A 14,278-nucleotide genomic window follows, 5' to 3' on the forward strand; every position below is an offset into this window, starting at 1 on the left:
AGAAACGACCTGAGCTCCTCAACATTTTTGGGAAGGGGTGCATCCACTATGGCCTTGACCTTCTCATTGGCAGCATGCAACCCCCTTTTGTCAATAACATGACCCAAGTATTCTACTGACTTACAAAGAAACTTGCACTTGCTCTGCTTAACAGTAACACCATGTTCTTGTAGTCTTCCTAGTACAGCTTCTAAGTTTTGTAAGTGCTCTTCATCAGTCTCTCCTGATATTAAAATATCATCAATATAGCAGCACACTCTAGGAATACCTTGCAATATGCTATCCATGGTTCTCTGGAATATAGCTGGTGCTGAGGCAACTCCAAAAGGAAGTCGGGTGTATCTGAAGAGCCCCTTGTGAGTGTTGATTGTCATCAACTCCTTGGACTTCTCAGTCTAGCAGCAGCTGCTGGTAGGCCTGGGACAGATCTAGTTTAGTGAATTTCTCGGGCCCCACCAGCAAAGGAGGCGAACACTGAGTTCTTGTGGTTTAGGAATGGGATGAATGTCTACTGCTAAGGCCGGATTGACGGTGACTTTATAATCTCCACAAATTCTCATATTTCCTTCCTTCTTGGGTACCCTTGAAAGCGGTGCCCAATTTGTCTTGTAATACTGCCTCATACCTTTTTAGTAATGTTCCCAACTGCTGAGGCTCTCCTCCAGCAATATTATCATTATTATGAACTTGCCTCATAATTTTAGGCCAGTTTAATTTAGGCCACGTTTACACAGCAACGAAAACGATGCAATCCGACGGTATAGTTTTGTGCCTGTTTTATGCTTCTGTTTACACAGGAACGAATGAAAACGTGATAAAATCTTGATAGAACTCTATGGAAACGAAAACGGTGTTCAAAGTGGATACTTTAAAAAAGATGTGTTTTGCATTGCTGTGTAAATGTAGCCTTAATCTTCTGGAGAACATCTCATCCCAGTAAGGATGGTCCCTCTCCTGATACTACATACACAGTTCCCTGAGCTCTCTGATTCCCATACTGAAGGGTGACATGGCATGCATCTTCCTAGTGTAGTCAGTGGCTCAGATGTATATGTTTGCAGCTATATCTCAGCAGGACAGAGGGGTGTATCTTTCCGCAACCATTTACGATAGGTACCTTCCGAAATTATATTATTATTATTATTATTATTATTATTATTATTATTATTATTATTATTATTATTATTAAACACTTTACAGGTAAGAAATGGGAAGGACAAAAAATAGGGGTTAGGAAAGAGTACCTGAAGGACAAGTAGCCGAGGAGCCACAAGCCAAAAGAATACAAATAAAACAATATAAGAAATGTGACAATAGTAGCATTAGTAGAAGAATAGTTAAAAATAAGTGTAGTTACTAGAAGAACAAGACAAACATTTGTTACAGGTACACATAAAATAAAAAGAACAAGGGTTGTTACTGTCAAAATAGACACAGCTGCACCAGTATCCACTTCCATCTCTATCAGCTTGCCGTATAATTTTACAGAAACCTTGATTGGTGGTAGTGTACCCTTAACAGAGTTCACTTTCACTTTAAAACATCCAGGAACATCCTCATCACAATGATTAGCAGAGCTCTCGTTTTCTGGCTCATCTACCTTCCTTACTGGAGCCTTCTGAGTGGTCTTCCTTTTGTGCTCAAGTGGGGCAGCGTTGCTACTCTCTCGGCTTCTGCAAACAGCCTGAAGATGCCCTTTCTTCCTGCACTTTCGACAAATGGCTCCCCTAAATCGACACTCAACGGGACGGTGACCATCACGGCCATAGCGATAACACTTCTGCTCTGACTGCTGATTAAGGTCTCCATACACTAGGCAACATGTTGCTGGCAACATCTGGGCTAACGTATGGGGGCCTTTATAATAAACATTCTCTCGTCCAAGGTCCTTCACTGAAAAAAATACAGTGTATTATACACACCAAATTCATATCACACTACAGGTGTGTTTTCACACTCCACAAAAAAGTATGTCATGCACACAATATCCGGTGTGTATGCACAACAATACAGGTTAACACCAAAATTATCAAAATTCTTCTGTAATTTAATATTTTAGTGGAATTAATTGTTTATTGTTAATACTATAAATACACAAAGGATGATAATCAGCTAATTCATGAACTTCATAGGTGTGATATACAGGTGGAGAAGTAATTGAAACCTCAAAAGAATGAAAATGTGGCACGAAACAGTGGGTAATGTATTCTTGGAGAACAAAGTAATAGATATCCTCTTGGAACACATTAATGTCAACAATGACTCCAAACACTGGCAGGAGATTATTTCTTGTTACCACAATAGCACCTGGTTTATAAAAAACGCTTCCGGTCTGAGCCCAGCTTACACTATACATAATACATAATTACATATGCATATGTACATAAAAAAGTGTAATCACAATAATACACTTACATGTTAATTTCCTCTTGTGCACTAATCCCTCTTCTTAACAGTATATCACTATGTGTGCAATTCTCAACCATAACTGTTTGCCTACATAATGCCAAAAATAAAATAATTTTTGCAAATGCACATAATAGCTGCATGGTGAAAGAAATTTTGCTGAAGTTTTAGACGAATATTTATTCTTTTTGTAGAAAACAGTACATTCTTGATTATACAAACATGCAAGTACAATACACAATCAGCACTTACTACTTAGTTCTCCCAAATGTCCATTCTCTGAAAACATAATAGTCACAAAACGAGTAGTAGCACATTAAATTTTGATGATGTTCTGCTAAAGTTTTTTCAATATTTTTAAAGCATTTTACTCTGTGAGCAAGTGATTAGAAGTAACTGTGCTTGGCTTCAAAACGCATGCACCAATACCGACTTGCTGGTCCAAAACTAAAATAAAATTTTAAAATTATAGCTGTACTTACAATGTACAATAACTATGCATATAATTCTATCTACATGTATAACACCATTTGCAATTAGCCATGAATACATGTATAAGACGCAGTAAAAAATTGAGTTATTAATGTATCATATTTTATCTTACTTCAGTAACCATTCTGGAAGGTGTATTATATAATGAATTTTAGGAATTATAGAAGCATTAGGGTAAAGCTGACAGAAATTTTCATGTTCTCTTATTAAGTCTTTTAAATAAGGAACAACATCCTCTGATGTGACTGGTCCAAACACATATTCAACAATTGTTAGCAAAAGCAAGAAGTTTTCCTAGTGAGGTTCACCTACAGGTATGAACTCTCCAACTAATAAAGGCAACAATCTGGCCAAGCACCACATTTGTGTTGCTATAATAGAATGAGGTATAACTCTGAATCATGCATCATAATTAACATACCTGATTGCTTTAGACTATGATCATGAGAAGTAAGAGTAATGATTGAAGGTTTATTTGAACTATCACAATATCCTTAAGGAAAACTTTCAATTTGTTGATTCAAAAATGAGAGTGGAATAAGTCATCTTTCTTGTGTTACGTGTATCAGCAACTCTTTAGTCTCATATTGTAAAGCACCTTCCAATATATCATGCATAATGTCAGGTGCAAGACCTTCAGTCACATGAAAGCCAAGAATTGCTCACCATCTAAAAGTATTAATATTAATAATGAGTTTTCTGTCTACTTATTGTTATATATAGGTATTCCGTGATACATACAGTCAGCACCGTTTAAGGACAGAGAACAATATGTGCCCCTTACAATTATGGATTAGTGGAATGGCAATGTTGCATGATGATACTGAAAATGATTTTTTTCCATTTGTAAGTTAGCAATTTATTTCAGCATAATTATTATTAGTTATTATTTTGAACGCAGGACACACATTATGGTGTAGACTGGGATGGTCCTGCTGTTTTAGATAATGAAGACATTACTGTTCCACCAGAGAATTGCCCTCTTAGTGAAGAACAGCTAGCTTTATTGAAGCAAAGTGTGGACCCTTTGCAAGACTGTGAAGATTATGGAGTGCCATTATATGTAGCTGTTCGCAATTTTGTTTATGCTGCTATTGCTTGAAGTACTCTTTTTTCAATTGTTGTAGGTATTGTTAAATGAACACAGAGATTCATATTTAGCATTGAACCTAAAGGTTTATAATGTTATTATCTATTAAAATTGAATGTGTTTCATACTCATTATCATACTTTTCATTGTAATTATGAATAATTATTATGAACTAGAATGCCAACAAAGTGTATGCGTAATATTTACAAAGCAAAAGTGGTGAATTCTCTCCTAGTAGTTTTTGATGAAATTTGACAAAATACAGTACAATATATTATTTTGAGCAACTTTGTAAATTCAGCTAGTAAAAATTTAAGCTTGATTGTAATCAGCTTAAACTTTCAATGCAACATAAGAACATGTAGCTATATGTATCAGAAAAAATTTTAAAAAGGAAAATTTTCTTCTAGCGATTTTTGACAAACATGTACATCCTCATGTAATACACCTTTTACTATAGTACAGGATTTTACCCACCATCAAAAGAATGAGCACTATCCCAAAACCTGTGGGAAATTCTGTACATGCCACTTGGCAACATTTAATTTCTTTCCCCTAGTGCATAATGTCTATGTATACTTGTACATTGTACCTTTGACTCTCTCTTTCCCCGTTTTTAAGATGCATTACAAATGATACCTGCACCCATACCCTCTCCTAGTGTATGATTTCTCTCTTCCTCACTCACTGTGCCTCCTTCTTCAATCTCCCTGAATTATAGTCTATTCTCATTCACTCTCTCCTCTTCTTCCCTATCATTCCTACATGTCCCTTTCCTCTACATCATCTTCATCTTTGCTTCCGTATGTTTACTCCTCTCTACCTTCCTCTCTACATACATGTACATATATTAGTCTCCTCATCACAAACACTCTCGTTCTTGCTCTTTCCCACTTCTGGTCTCTCTCTTCTACTATTTTTCTATATTTCTATTATTTTTTTCTTTTCTCCCTTTACACCATATACCAAGTCTCTGTCTATGTCTTTTAAACTTTCTCTCCACTCCATTGCTCCTCATTGATGTTCCTCTCTTCTCTATTGTGTATGCACCAGTGATGTAGTTGATTATACCAGTAGCATTATGTAGTAATTTTTGACAATTGACACATACAAATTGAAAATGTATGCCATGCACACACAGGCCCACATGTATGTCACTGATTCATTGAAGTTTAGCTATAGTCTCGCTGGCCAGGCAAGGGTCTGGCCAGCGAGACTAGTATAGCTACATGTATATAAATGAAATAATTGCCATGACACACTGAATAGCATTACAGTTACCATTGCTGTTTAATTTGATTGACCATTACGATTCACTGCTATGCACCTCCTTCTCTTTGCTCTTTCTTTTTCTTTATCTTATTAGTGTCTCTGTCTCTTTCAAGCTTAGGATTTATGCTTACTGACATCAAGTATTTCATTCAAGTAAGGTCAATTATAATATATTTCTCCATTTTATGTTTCTCTGTTTGATTATAGTCTAATTTAAGTATCAAGAGCACAGGACTCTACATACATGACCATGCAATTTTAATGTAATTTTTTGTAATTTTATTTGCAAAAATATATATATTTAATATAATAATATGCTACTACTAAGAAGCGCAGGCATGCAATATAAAGCAGCTCGTGAGGCAAGGTCCTTTCACTTGATCCAGGGATGAGAATTAGCAATACAGAAGTTGCATAACGACAAATAATTTTTTGAGCATGTAAGTAGTGCAATTCTGATGGTTGTTTAGTATCAGCAGGTAGGTATGCACAATTACTTTATTTGAAAAATATAAGTATTAAATTTGAATGAGCAACTGTAGAGATAATCACCTAAACGTACTTTCTGCATGCTTAATAAGGGGGTAGGGCTGAAGGTTTTTAGCTGAAAACTCCAAGGTTTTATGTCACAGGTCCCTAAAACTGCAATGGTGTGCTTAACACAATAATAATTTAGTGCTACAGCAAAGTTTGAAGTTAAATGCAATGGTCAAGACGAATTTGTCTCAGAAGTAGCTGATTTGCTTTTCAAGCCCTGTAAACCAATAAATGATTACACTTTGCCTGAGACCAACTTTTTAGTCAAAATAGTCAAAATATAAAGTTTGGTTGCAACAACCCTAAAACCTTGCTGTAGCACTAGTTAATAATTGTATCAAGCACATAATAGCAGTTTTTTGGACCTGTCATGTAAAATCTTTGAGTTTTAAGCTAAAAACCTTCAGCCCCACCCCCTAATTAAGCATGCATGTTGTTTAGCTGATTATCTCTATAGTTGTTTAGCCAAATTTAGTACTTTAATTTTTTATAGCAAGTATTTGTGCATGCCTACCTACTGATATCAGACAACTATCAAGATGAGACTGCCAACTTACTTTTAAAATTTATTAACATTATGAAACCTCTACATTTAGCCAATAGGTAACTTTCTCATCCCTGAATCAAATGAAAGGACCTTGCCTTTGACTTTTCAAGCATTGCAAACGGTCTGGCATCATGCTGTATCTGAACTGATTGTCATGTGCTGCATTAGTAAAGGTATTTTTAGTAATAATTTTAGTCATAATTAGTAAAGCACAGCAATCATAAATGTTATTATACACATGTGTTCTTGTCTGCCTTGAACTTCACCTATAATCATACAGAGAAACATAAAATGGGGAAATTATAATATTGACCTTATTTGAATGAAAGGCTTGATGTCAGTAGTGTAAATCCTAAGCTTGAAAGAGACAGAAACACTAAAAAGATAGAGAGATACATAGCAGTGAATTGTAATGGTGAGTCAGATTAAACAACAATAGTAACTGTAATGCTATTTTGTGTGTAATGGTTGATACAACTACTTCTGTGACATAATGTAGGCCTGGTAATCAACTACGTCACTGGTGCATACATAATAGAGAAAAATGGATTAACAGTAAATTATGCAAAACAGGGTCAGTGGAGGGAAAGTTTAAAAGACACAGACAGATCAAGGGAGAAAGAGAAGGAATTAAATTCAAGGATAGAATGAATTAGACATCATATAGAGCAAAAGAGATAAATTGAAACAAGGCAGAGGTGGAGTTAAAAGCGAGAGATACATGTACTTTTAGTGAAAGAGAGAGACTAAAAGTGGGAAAGAGAGAGAGTCATGGGGGAGGACAGCATACATGTGGATGTAGAAAGGAAGATAGAGAGCATGAAATATACATAGGATAAAGACACACAGGAGCAGAGATGAGAAAGATGTAGAAATAAGAGAGGTGTAGGACAGTAAAGCCATAAAGAGAGGGATAATAGGGAAGAATGTATTAGAATAGACTATATTCAGGGAGATTGAAGGAGGCACAGTGAGAGATTAGGAGTGGGTATGGGTCATTTAGTGCATGTTAAGAGGAGCGGAAGAGAGTGGCAAAGGAAGAGCATATATGTACACAAAAAGATTATGTTCTAAAGGAAGAAACAAAATGTTGTCAAGGGGTATGTACAGGCATTGACAAAACATCCTGTGTTATAGTAAAAGGTGTATGAAGTCAAAATTACTTAGAAAAGATTTTTCTATATTTTTTCTAATACATGTACATGTATATGCTCTTGTTTTATGTGTACATAGGGTGTGGTGGGCTAAGTCAGGAATATTACAGTAGCCAATGGTATTACATAATCTATTTATGAACGTGTTTTAGTAAAAATGAAAAAAAATTCAAAAAATTACTAATTTATTAAATTATAAAGCATTCACAAACAATGTACACTGAAACCAGTATTGCTGCAAAAGCTGCTCATCGGTAATAAGACACAGTATAGCGGGCAGAACAATTTCATTGGCACTCATTGCCATTGGGCTTTCCCAGTCTATCCTATAACCTTGATTCAGTTGCTTCACTGTCCTATGTACACATAATTGATATCATTATAACTAACAGAGAGCTCACAAATTGTAGTGAATCAATGACATCTTTGCATTCTTTAATCCTTTTCACTTCTTTTGGTTGTGTTCTTTTCCTTTTGCTTGGTATGGTACTATAGTCCTATAAATAATATTTATAGTAAATACGAGCAGGAACAGTAGTAATATACACACTTCTGACTTGGAACAACTCCTTACAGTTTAACAATTCCGGCCTTTCAGGGCTAACCAAGTAACCATTTGACTATCTCGGGTTCAGTTTAATGAATGAAAAACCTCTAAATGAGTGTTTCAGGTTCTCACACAGCTAAGAAACTACATAATGTAAGTAACTTCAAGTACAACTGTTTTGAAAACATCGACGCCATCTTGTTTCTCAAGACAAGGCACGCTCACAATAGGCGTGGCCTGATGATAGGTCATTAATTATGCATAATACATGCATTGCCATTAGTGACGTGTAGATAATCGATTCAAAAATTGATCATGAAATCAATGCATTAATGAGGCGATGCGCTTTGCGTATCGCCATAATTACCTCTCCATATGTATATCATGGATCAGGAATTTTGTCCACTTTGGCGCTCCATATACGGTATGTACATTGTACACCTATGATTGACTCCTCTAGCTACATGTACATGCGCATGCATAATTAACTGCATCATAGTGACAATGTCTCTTCTGGTAGGAGAGCCATCCATCTTCTCTTGTAATAACTGGACAGCCTCCACATAGGCGGCTACAGAATCTTAAATTAACCAGGGCTCATTAATTATTCATATAAATTAGGGGTGTGGTCAATTAATAAAATGATTAAAAGTTATTATAATAGCTCACAAAAGCCAGTTACCACACTAAAATAACTGTAAAGTGGAGCTGATAGCAAGTATAAACAGTTGTGGCTATAAAAAATGAATTCTAGTGATGATCTCACTCCTAATATTAACAAAACACACCTTTTGGGTGTGGTTTTGGTTGAAAACTACCAGGGCAAAGCCCTGGCTTGCCTGGGCCTATAGCCGCCTATGAGCCTCCATTGAGTAAAAGCAGTTGTTCCTTAAAGGAGGCTGATTGACTATAATGGACATGCAATGTACATGTATTAGTGGCATATGGACATACAATGTGCATGTATTAGTGGCATATGGACATACAATGTACATGTATTAGTGCATATGGACATACAATGTACATGTATTAGTGGCATATGGACATACAATGTGCATGTATTATTGGCATATGGACATACAATGTACATGTATTAGTGGCATATGGACATACAATGTACATGTGTTAGTGGCATATGGACATACAATGTACATGTATTAGTGCATATGGACATACAATGTACATGTATTAGTAGCATATGGACACACAATGTACATGTATTAGTGGCATATGGACATACAATGTACATTAGGACTGGGCGATAGTATCGATAGTTGCACTATCGTCATAGCGTACAGCCTATCATGATAGTGATACTGTTATTCTAACTATCATGATAGTTGCTATGTGTGCATGGAGCATGGCATAAATGACACTTTACAGCTGTAATAAATGACAACTTCCACAAATAGAGTGGTATGACTTACTAGCACAGCTTAATTCAAGGTTTTTCACTGTCCCTGCTACATCAGCACCATGTGAACGTGTTTTCTGTATAGCGGGACAGTGTTTCTTGTTAAAAATTTGGATTAAATAAGTACAATGACTAAGTACAATGACTACATCCTTAAATAAATCATTGTATTTCCACATGTAAACCCTATGGCTGAACTACCGTGATATGTTCACTATCGTGATAATAGAGTTACTAAATATCGTGATAGTGATATTACTACTATCGCCCAGGCCTAATGTACATGTATTAGTGGCATATGGACATACAATGTACATGTATTAGTGGCATAAGAAACATCACAAAACACACCAACTATACTAAACTATATATAAAACCAGACCATACTGTTCAGTTGCCAACATTATGGATACACCAGCATGATTAGATAGCTCCTGTGCTGTCAGACTACCATTATCCTGTACCTACAAACTAATGATAGTATAAATACATACATGCATTTATATATAGCATCTTTATAACTAATGTCTAGACAGTACTTTATAACTAACCATTTTTACTGTCTCTTCAATAATGACTTCTTCTTTCAAGCTGAGTGACTCTACTACTAGAACACCACTGTCAAACAATCTTAGCCTACAACAGAGAACAAATTAACCAAAACAAGAGGGAGACACCATTACCCCCTTCCCCCTCCTTAATGAGAGGGAGGCCCCCTATTATTAACCAGGGATGGGGTGAGGTACATTAATACTTAAGTACAGTGTTCAGAGTACTTGTATGAGTAGAGGAGAGGAGTACTTTACAGAGTATTTTACATTAACTTGCTGTACTTGTACTTATTCTTAAGTACTTCACAAAGTGCTTGGTGGTAGTGGCCGGTACTTCAGTGCTTGTAAGTACTTTGAAGTTCTTTAAAGTACTGTAAAGAAAGCAGTTGTTCCTTAAAGGAGGCTGATTGACCAACAGATCAATACCATCACTGCAGTAAGGAAGCATAATTATAATGAGTAATAACAGCTAGTACATGTACATAATAGCATGTACTAATAACAATGCAGTACATGTACATGTACATGCATGTATTAGGTATTTAGTTGACTGCTATAAACAACGTAAAAATAAGTCAAAATCAGTTCAAACTTTCTACAAAGAATAAGGACATCGATATGTACACAATATAATTGGCTACAACCCCACTGACATCACATGACTATTATTAACTTGATATATATCATACTTTCATTATTGAAGAGAAGGTCTCACTCCTTGAGTCAGTGGTTGCCTCCTTCTTAAGTAACTCATCATTTAAACTGTTTATAAACTCAATGGATTTATCCTGTGAATGCATACATTGTATTATAATACTTAAATGTACATGCACACTCACCACTACTGATATGATGTAGTCATCATTCCCAACTCTAAATTATAAAACTTGAACAACAACTAAACATCCTGAAATTAACAATAATAATAGCTAATTATTTAGTGGTTATATTAATAATAATCAATAAAACCTAACATTAATAAAATGATAGTATATTTACTGTTAGCTCGCCCAGGTTTATCAAGTTAACAAGACAATTAACCCTACACAAACAAGTAAATTAACAAACAAACAACCTTTACATGTATGTTGTCTTTATGACAAACAAACAACCTTTACATGTATGTTGTCTTTATGAGCATCAGGGAGTGGTCTAGCATACAACAACTCCTCCCACTTCTCTTCCTAATAAATGAAATCAATACATTAATACACTAATATGTACATTTACCTGTACACTAACAGATAAAGGTACATGTACACTATATTACATGCATGCTTTAAGACATTATACAGTATAATGGGTATATTTCCCGGGAAAAATATTGCGCTGACTCACTCTGCTGCTAGCTAGGCTGCTTTTCTAGTTAAATCTTGAGTCTGGGACGCAATCATAACCATCTGAGCTGAGCAAGAAGAGCATCCTTTTCATTCAAGCTAAGTCGTTGAGGTTGATCTTGAGATTTTTTCTTGCTTCATACATGCACATGTGTTTTTACAATATTTCACTAGAACGAGCTACCGCATTAGATCATTGACCGATAAATAGATAGTAGTGCACACATGGGGTGTGACCAGAAGATGGGCATGACTGCAGACGTACGCATACATACATACAGAAGACTCCTGCTACAGTGGAGCTTGCCCAAGCTTGCCCCAACTAAACAATGTGACAATTTAAAATTTATTTTTCGATCAATGTCAGTTTTACTCTCTTCAATGTTCAAAACTGAGTAGCTTTTACATCAAAGTGAGCTAAACATTTCTCACATGAAATCTGGTAAATTTAACCTCAAACTGGGCCAACAATTTTCCCAAAAGTGACAAAATTTCTCACACATATTGTACGTCAAATTATGCTAAAGCTACTATTTTGTCAAAAGACAATTTTCACTTTTAAAGTTATTAAATCAAGATTTAATAAATTTTTAAAGTTGCTCAAAGTCAAATTGGGTCAAAAAGTACAGGGTCTTAGGCACAAATGACAGAGAGATACGGTACATGTTATAGTCCTACCTCTTGTCTCATAGCAGTTAAGAATCCTTGAGGATTAAAGAAACCAGTCATCCAAAACAAATCAGGACGTCCTCCAAATACTCATGCAGGACCTCAACTGAGAGTCTCTCTCCAGCAACTCAGTAAACCAGAACCCAATGGTAGCCGATTCCCACAATATCTAACATTAAAATAATATTAGTCAAACATAACATAATATTTTCCTTTTTCCCAATCTTTTAAGGCCATACACTACATAGGCACACTTAATGCTAGTGAAATTTCTGGCTACTTTCATCTCGAAAGCAACAAGTTGCCACAATTAGAAAGATGGTGTATATTTGGCAACAAAATGCCTCTCTCATTCTTGTCTTTTTGGTGCATAATTTCATGATTACAGGCTTTGTAAACTGTCATTCACAGAAAATTAAAACCACAAAATATAAACCAGTTTTTCTTCACTCAACACACAACATAATGTAACTAACTTTTCTCCAGGCTGTAGGAACTCTAGCATCATACATATTGTCAAGAGTATTACAAAGAGTCCAAAATTAATTCAAATAATAATTGTAGATGATAACACAACTCTTACTTTACTCATAACAATAGTGCCATCTATTGCTAGTTGCAGATCTTGTAAAGTGTTCCTCACTATTGTAATGATCCTTTGCATTCGGTCAATCTCTTGTCTTAGAAAAACATTCATTGGAGCAATGGCACCTATTTTCTGTAGTCTTGCATGTACCTGAATAAAAATATATCAATTATAATTGGAGAAAACATAAAAAGAAAAGACATCATATACAAGCTATAGATCATGTACTAACCGTAATACAAAAGCTTGTAATAGGAACTATTGACAAAATGGAGCCAAAGACCCTGTTATGGTAGATGCTTCATGCAAGCACAAGCTTTCACGCATGTGTACATGTAGGGCAACATGAAAATAAATTATTTCACGACAACTCTTAGCTGTATTGCTCTGATAACTAAAAGTAAACAAATTATATATAATGGGTTAAAATGGCAAGACTTATTTTCACAAATGAATGATTATCAAAATGCCAAAATTTTAATTAATAGCTACAGTAAGTTGTCATGAAGTATTGCTAGCATAAACTCACGTGATGTCAGCATTAGGATGCATTCCAAAGACTTCAGGAGTGATGACCATGGGAAGGGAATCAATGTAACTGATGTAATCCTGGACTGTCTTGAACACTGGGATTGGAAACACTTTACAATTACAGAATCTAAACTTTTGCTGGAACATGTGCTCACCAAACCAAAGCTACATGAACAAGAGAAGGAAAATAATGAGGACAGAGTTAATGTATAAGTCCATGAAACACTATAGTCTTCATTGCATGAAAACATCAAAAACTATTATCCTATATATTATTTTGATTACATTATAGCGCAGCAAGTCATGACAATACTCTACCACCAGTACTGTTTAATGACTATAGTATAGTAGATACTAACTTTAGCATAAGTGTTCAGTAAGTGCTTGTCATAATCATCAGTGACTCTTCCTCCATACTGTATCTCACCAATCATGTACCGTACAGCACTCCATGACGGACCCTATACAAGTACATATACATGTATCATACTACCAATACTAGTTGAAATACCTTCTTCAAGTCCATGTCATCAAGTACATGTACAGTAGGTTCTGTATGTATTGTGTGTACTGGCATTAAAGTCTCCCTGGTTGAACTCATAGGGTATATTCCAACCCAGTGGTCCATACTTCCTCCTCTCCTCTACTGTAGTGTGGAGGAATGCTATAGTGTAGAGGAGTGGCTTCCATTGAGGTACATGTACATGTAGGTTACTAATATCAAGCTGCTCCTAACAAATAAAATAATGATACTGTGAATGATACTTAAAATGGCCGTAACTTTAAAAATTGAAGTCGGAATCACCTCAAACTTTCTACACAGCATAAGTACATCAATATGTATCAGAAAATGTAATAAAAATTTTGGAGTGATTTCGGAGCAATTTAAAAAAGTAGTAACAGTGTACAATGTCTTACCAGGTCATTGAATATGTCCCTCTGATGAAGGTGTATTGTGATCAGTGTCTTGTATTTTACTCTGTCAATCTTGTTCAGTTCTTGTGTCATCATTTCAATGAGAGAATTGAGCATGTCAAGGAATGCTTGGTCAGTGGCAGCCATTATCTTCTTGTCTGATCGAGCATTCTTCAGTCCATTAGTTGAGTCAGGAGCCCATAAAAGAAAAAGAGAAGGGTAGGAGCGCG

At 35.5% G+C, this 14,278-nt stretch overlaps 1 protein-coding gene, 2 long non-coding RNA genes and 1 pseudogene across 4 annotated transcripts; 1 reads left to right on the forward strand and 3 right to left on the reverse strand.

The window, feature by feature from the left end:
- Window positions 1-1,826, reverse strand: part of LOC105314289 (uncharacterized protein K02A2.6-like) — a 6,433-nt pseudogene extending 4,607 nt beyond the window's left edge.
- A 1,116-nt stretch (window positions 1,827-2,942) lies between these two features.
- LOC109585733 (uncharacterized) lies at window positions 2,943-4,146 on the forward strand. The gene is made up of 3 exons (XR_002186631.1): window positions 2,943-3,573; window positions 3,622-3,744; window positions 3,800-4,146. It is a non-coding gene; the product is annotated as an uncharacterized LOC109585733 (long non-coding RNA).
- Window positions 4,147-6,493: 2,347 nt separating this feature from the next.
- LOC109585732 (uncharacterized) lies at window positions 6,494-12,018 on the reverse strand. Of its 2 annotated transcripts, XR_002186629.1 has the most exons (9): window positions 11,349-12,018; window positions 10,850-11,194; window positions 10,700-10,798; window positions 9,842-10,441; window positions 8,049-8,616; window positions 7,900-7,995; window positions 7,680-7,854; window positions 6,658-6,720; window positions 6,494-6,610 (listed from the first exon to the last, which is right to left on the reverse strand). It is a non-coding gene; the product is annotated as an uncharacterized LOC109585732 (long non-coding RNA). The 2 variants fall into 2 exon arrangements; XR_002186630.1 differs by lacking the exons at window positions 9,842-10,441; window positions 10,700-10,798; window positions 10,850-11,194; window positions 11,349-12,018 and adding an exon at window positions 8,834-9,037 and having other exon boundaries at window positions 8,049-8,779.
- A 228-nt stretch (window positions 12,019-12,246) lies between these two features.
- Window positions 12,247-14,272, reverse strand: LOC100634828 (dynein heavy chain 5, axonemal-like). The gene is made up of 4 exons (XM_020001857.1): window positions 14,052-14,272; window positions 13,493-13,594; window positions 13,132-13,298; window positions 12,247-12,752 (listed from the first exon to the last, which is right to left on the reverse strand). The coding sequence occupies exons 1-4, from the start codon at window positions 14,193-14,195 to the stop codon at window positions 12,728-12,730; spliced, it is 438 nt and encodes a 145-aa protein (XP_019857416.1). The 5' UTR covers window positions 14,196-14,272; the 3' UTR covers window positions 12,247-12,727.
- Between the last annotated feature and the right edge of the window lie 6 nt (window positions 14,273-14,278).

The sequence above is a fragment of the Amphimedon queenslandica genome, unplaced genomic scaffold (assembly GCF_000090795.2).
Source record: "Amphimedon queenslandica unplaced genomic scaffold, v1.1 AMPQUscaffold_13017, whole genome shotgun sequence".
In the NCBI taxonomy this organism is placed as follows: Eukaryota; Metazoa; Porifera; class Demospongiae; order Haplosclerida; family Niphatidae; genus Amphimedon; species Amphimedon queenslandica.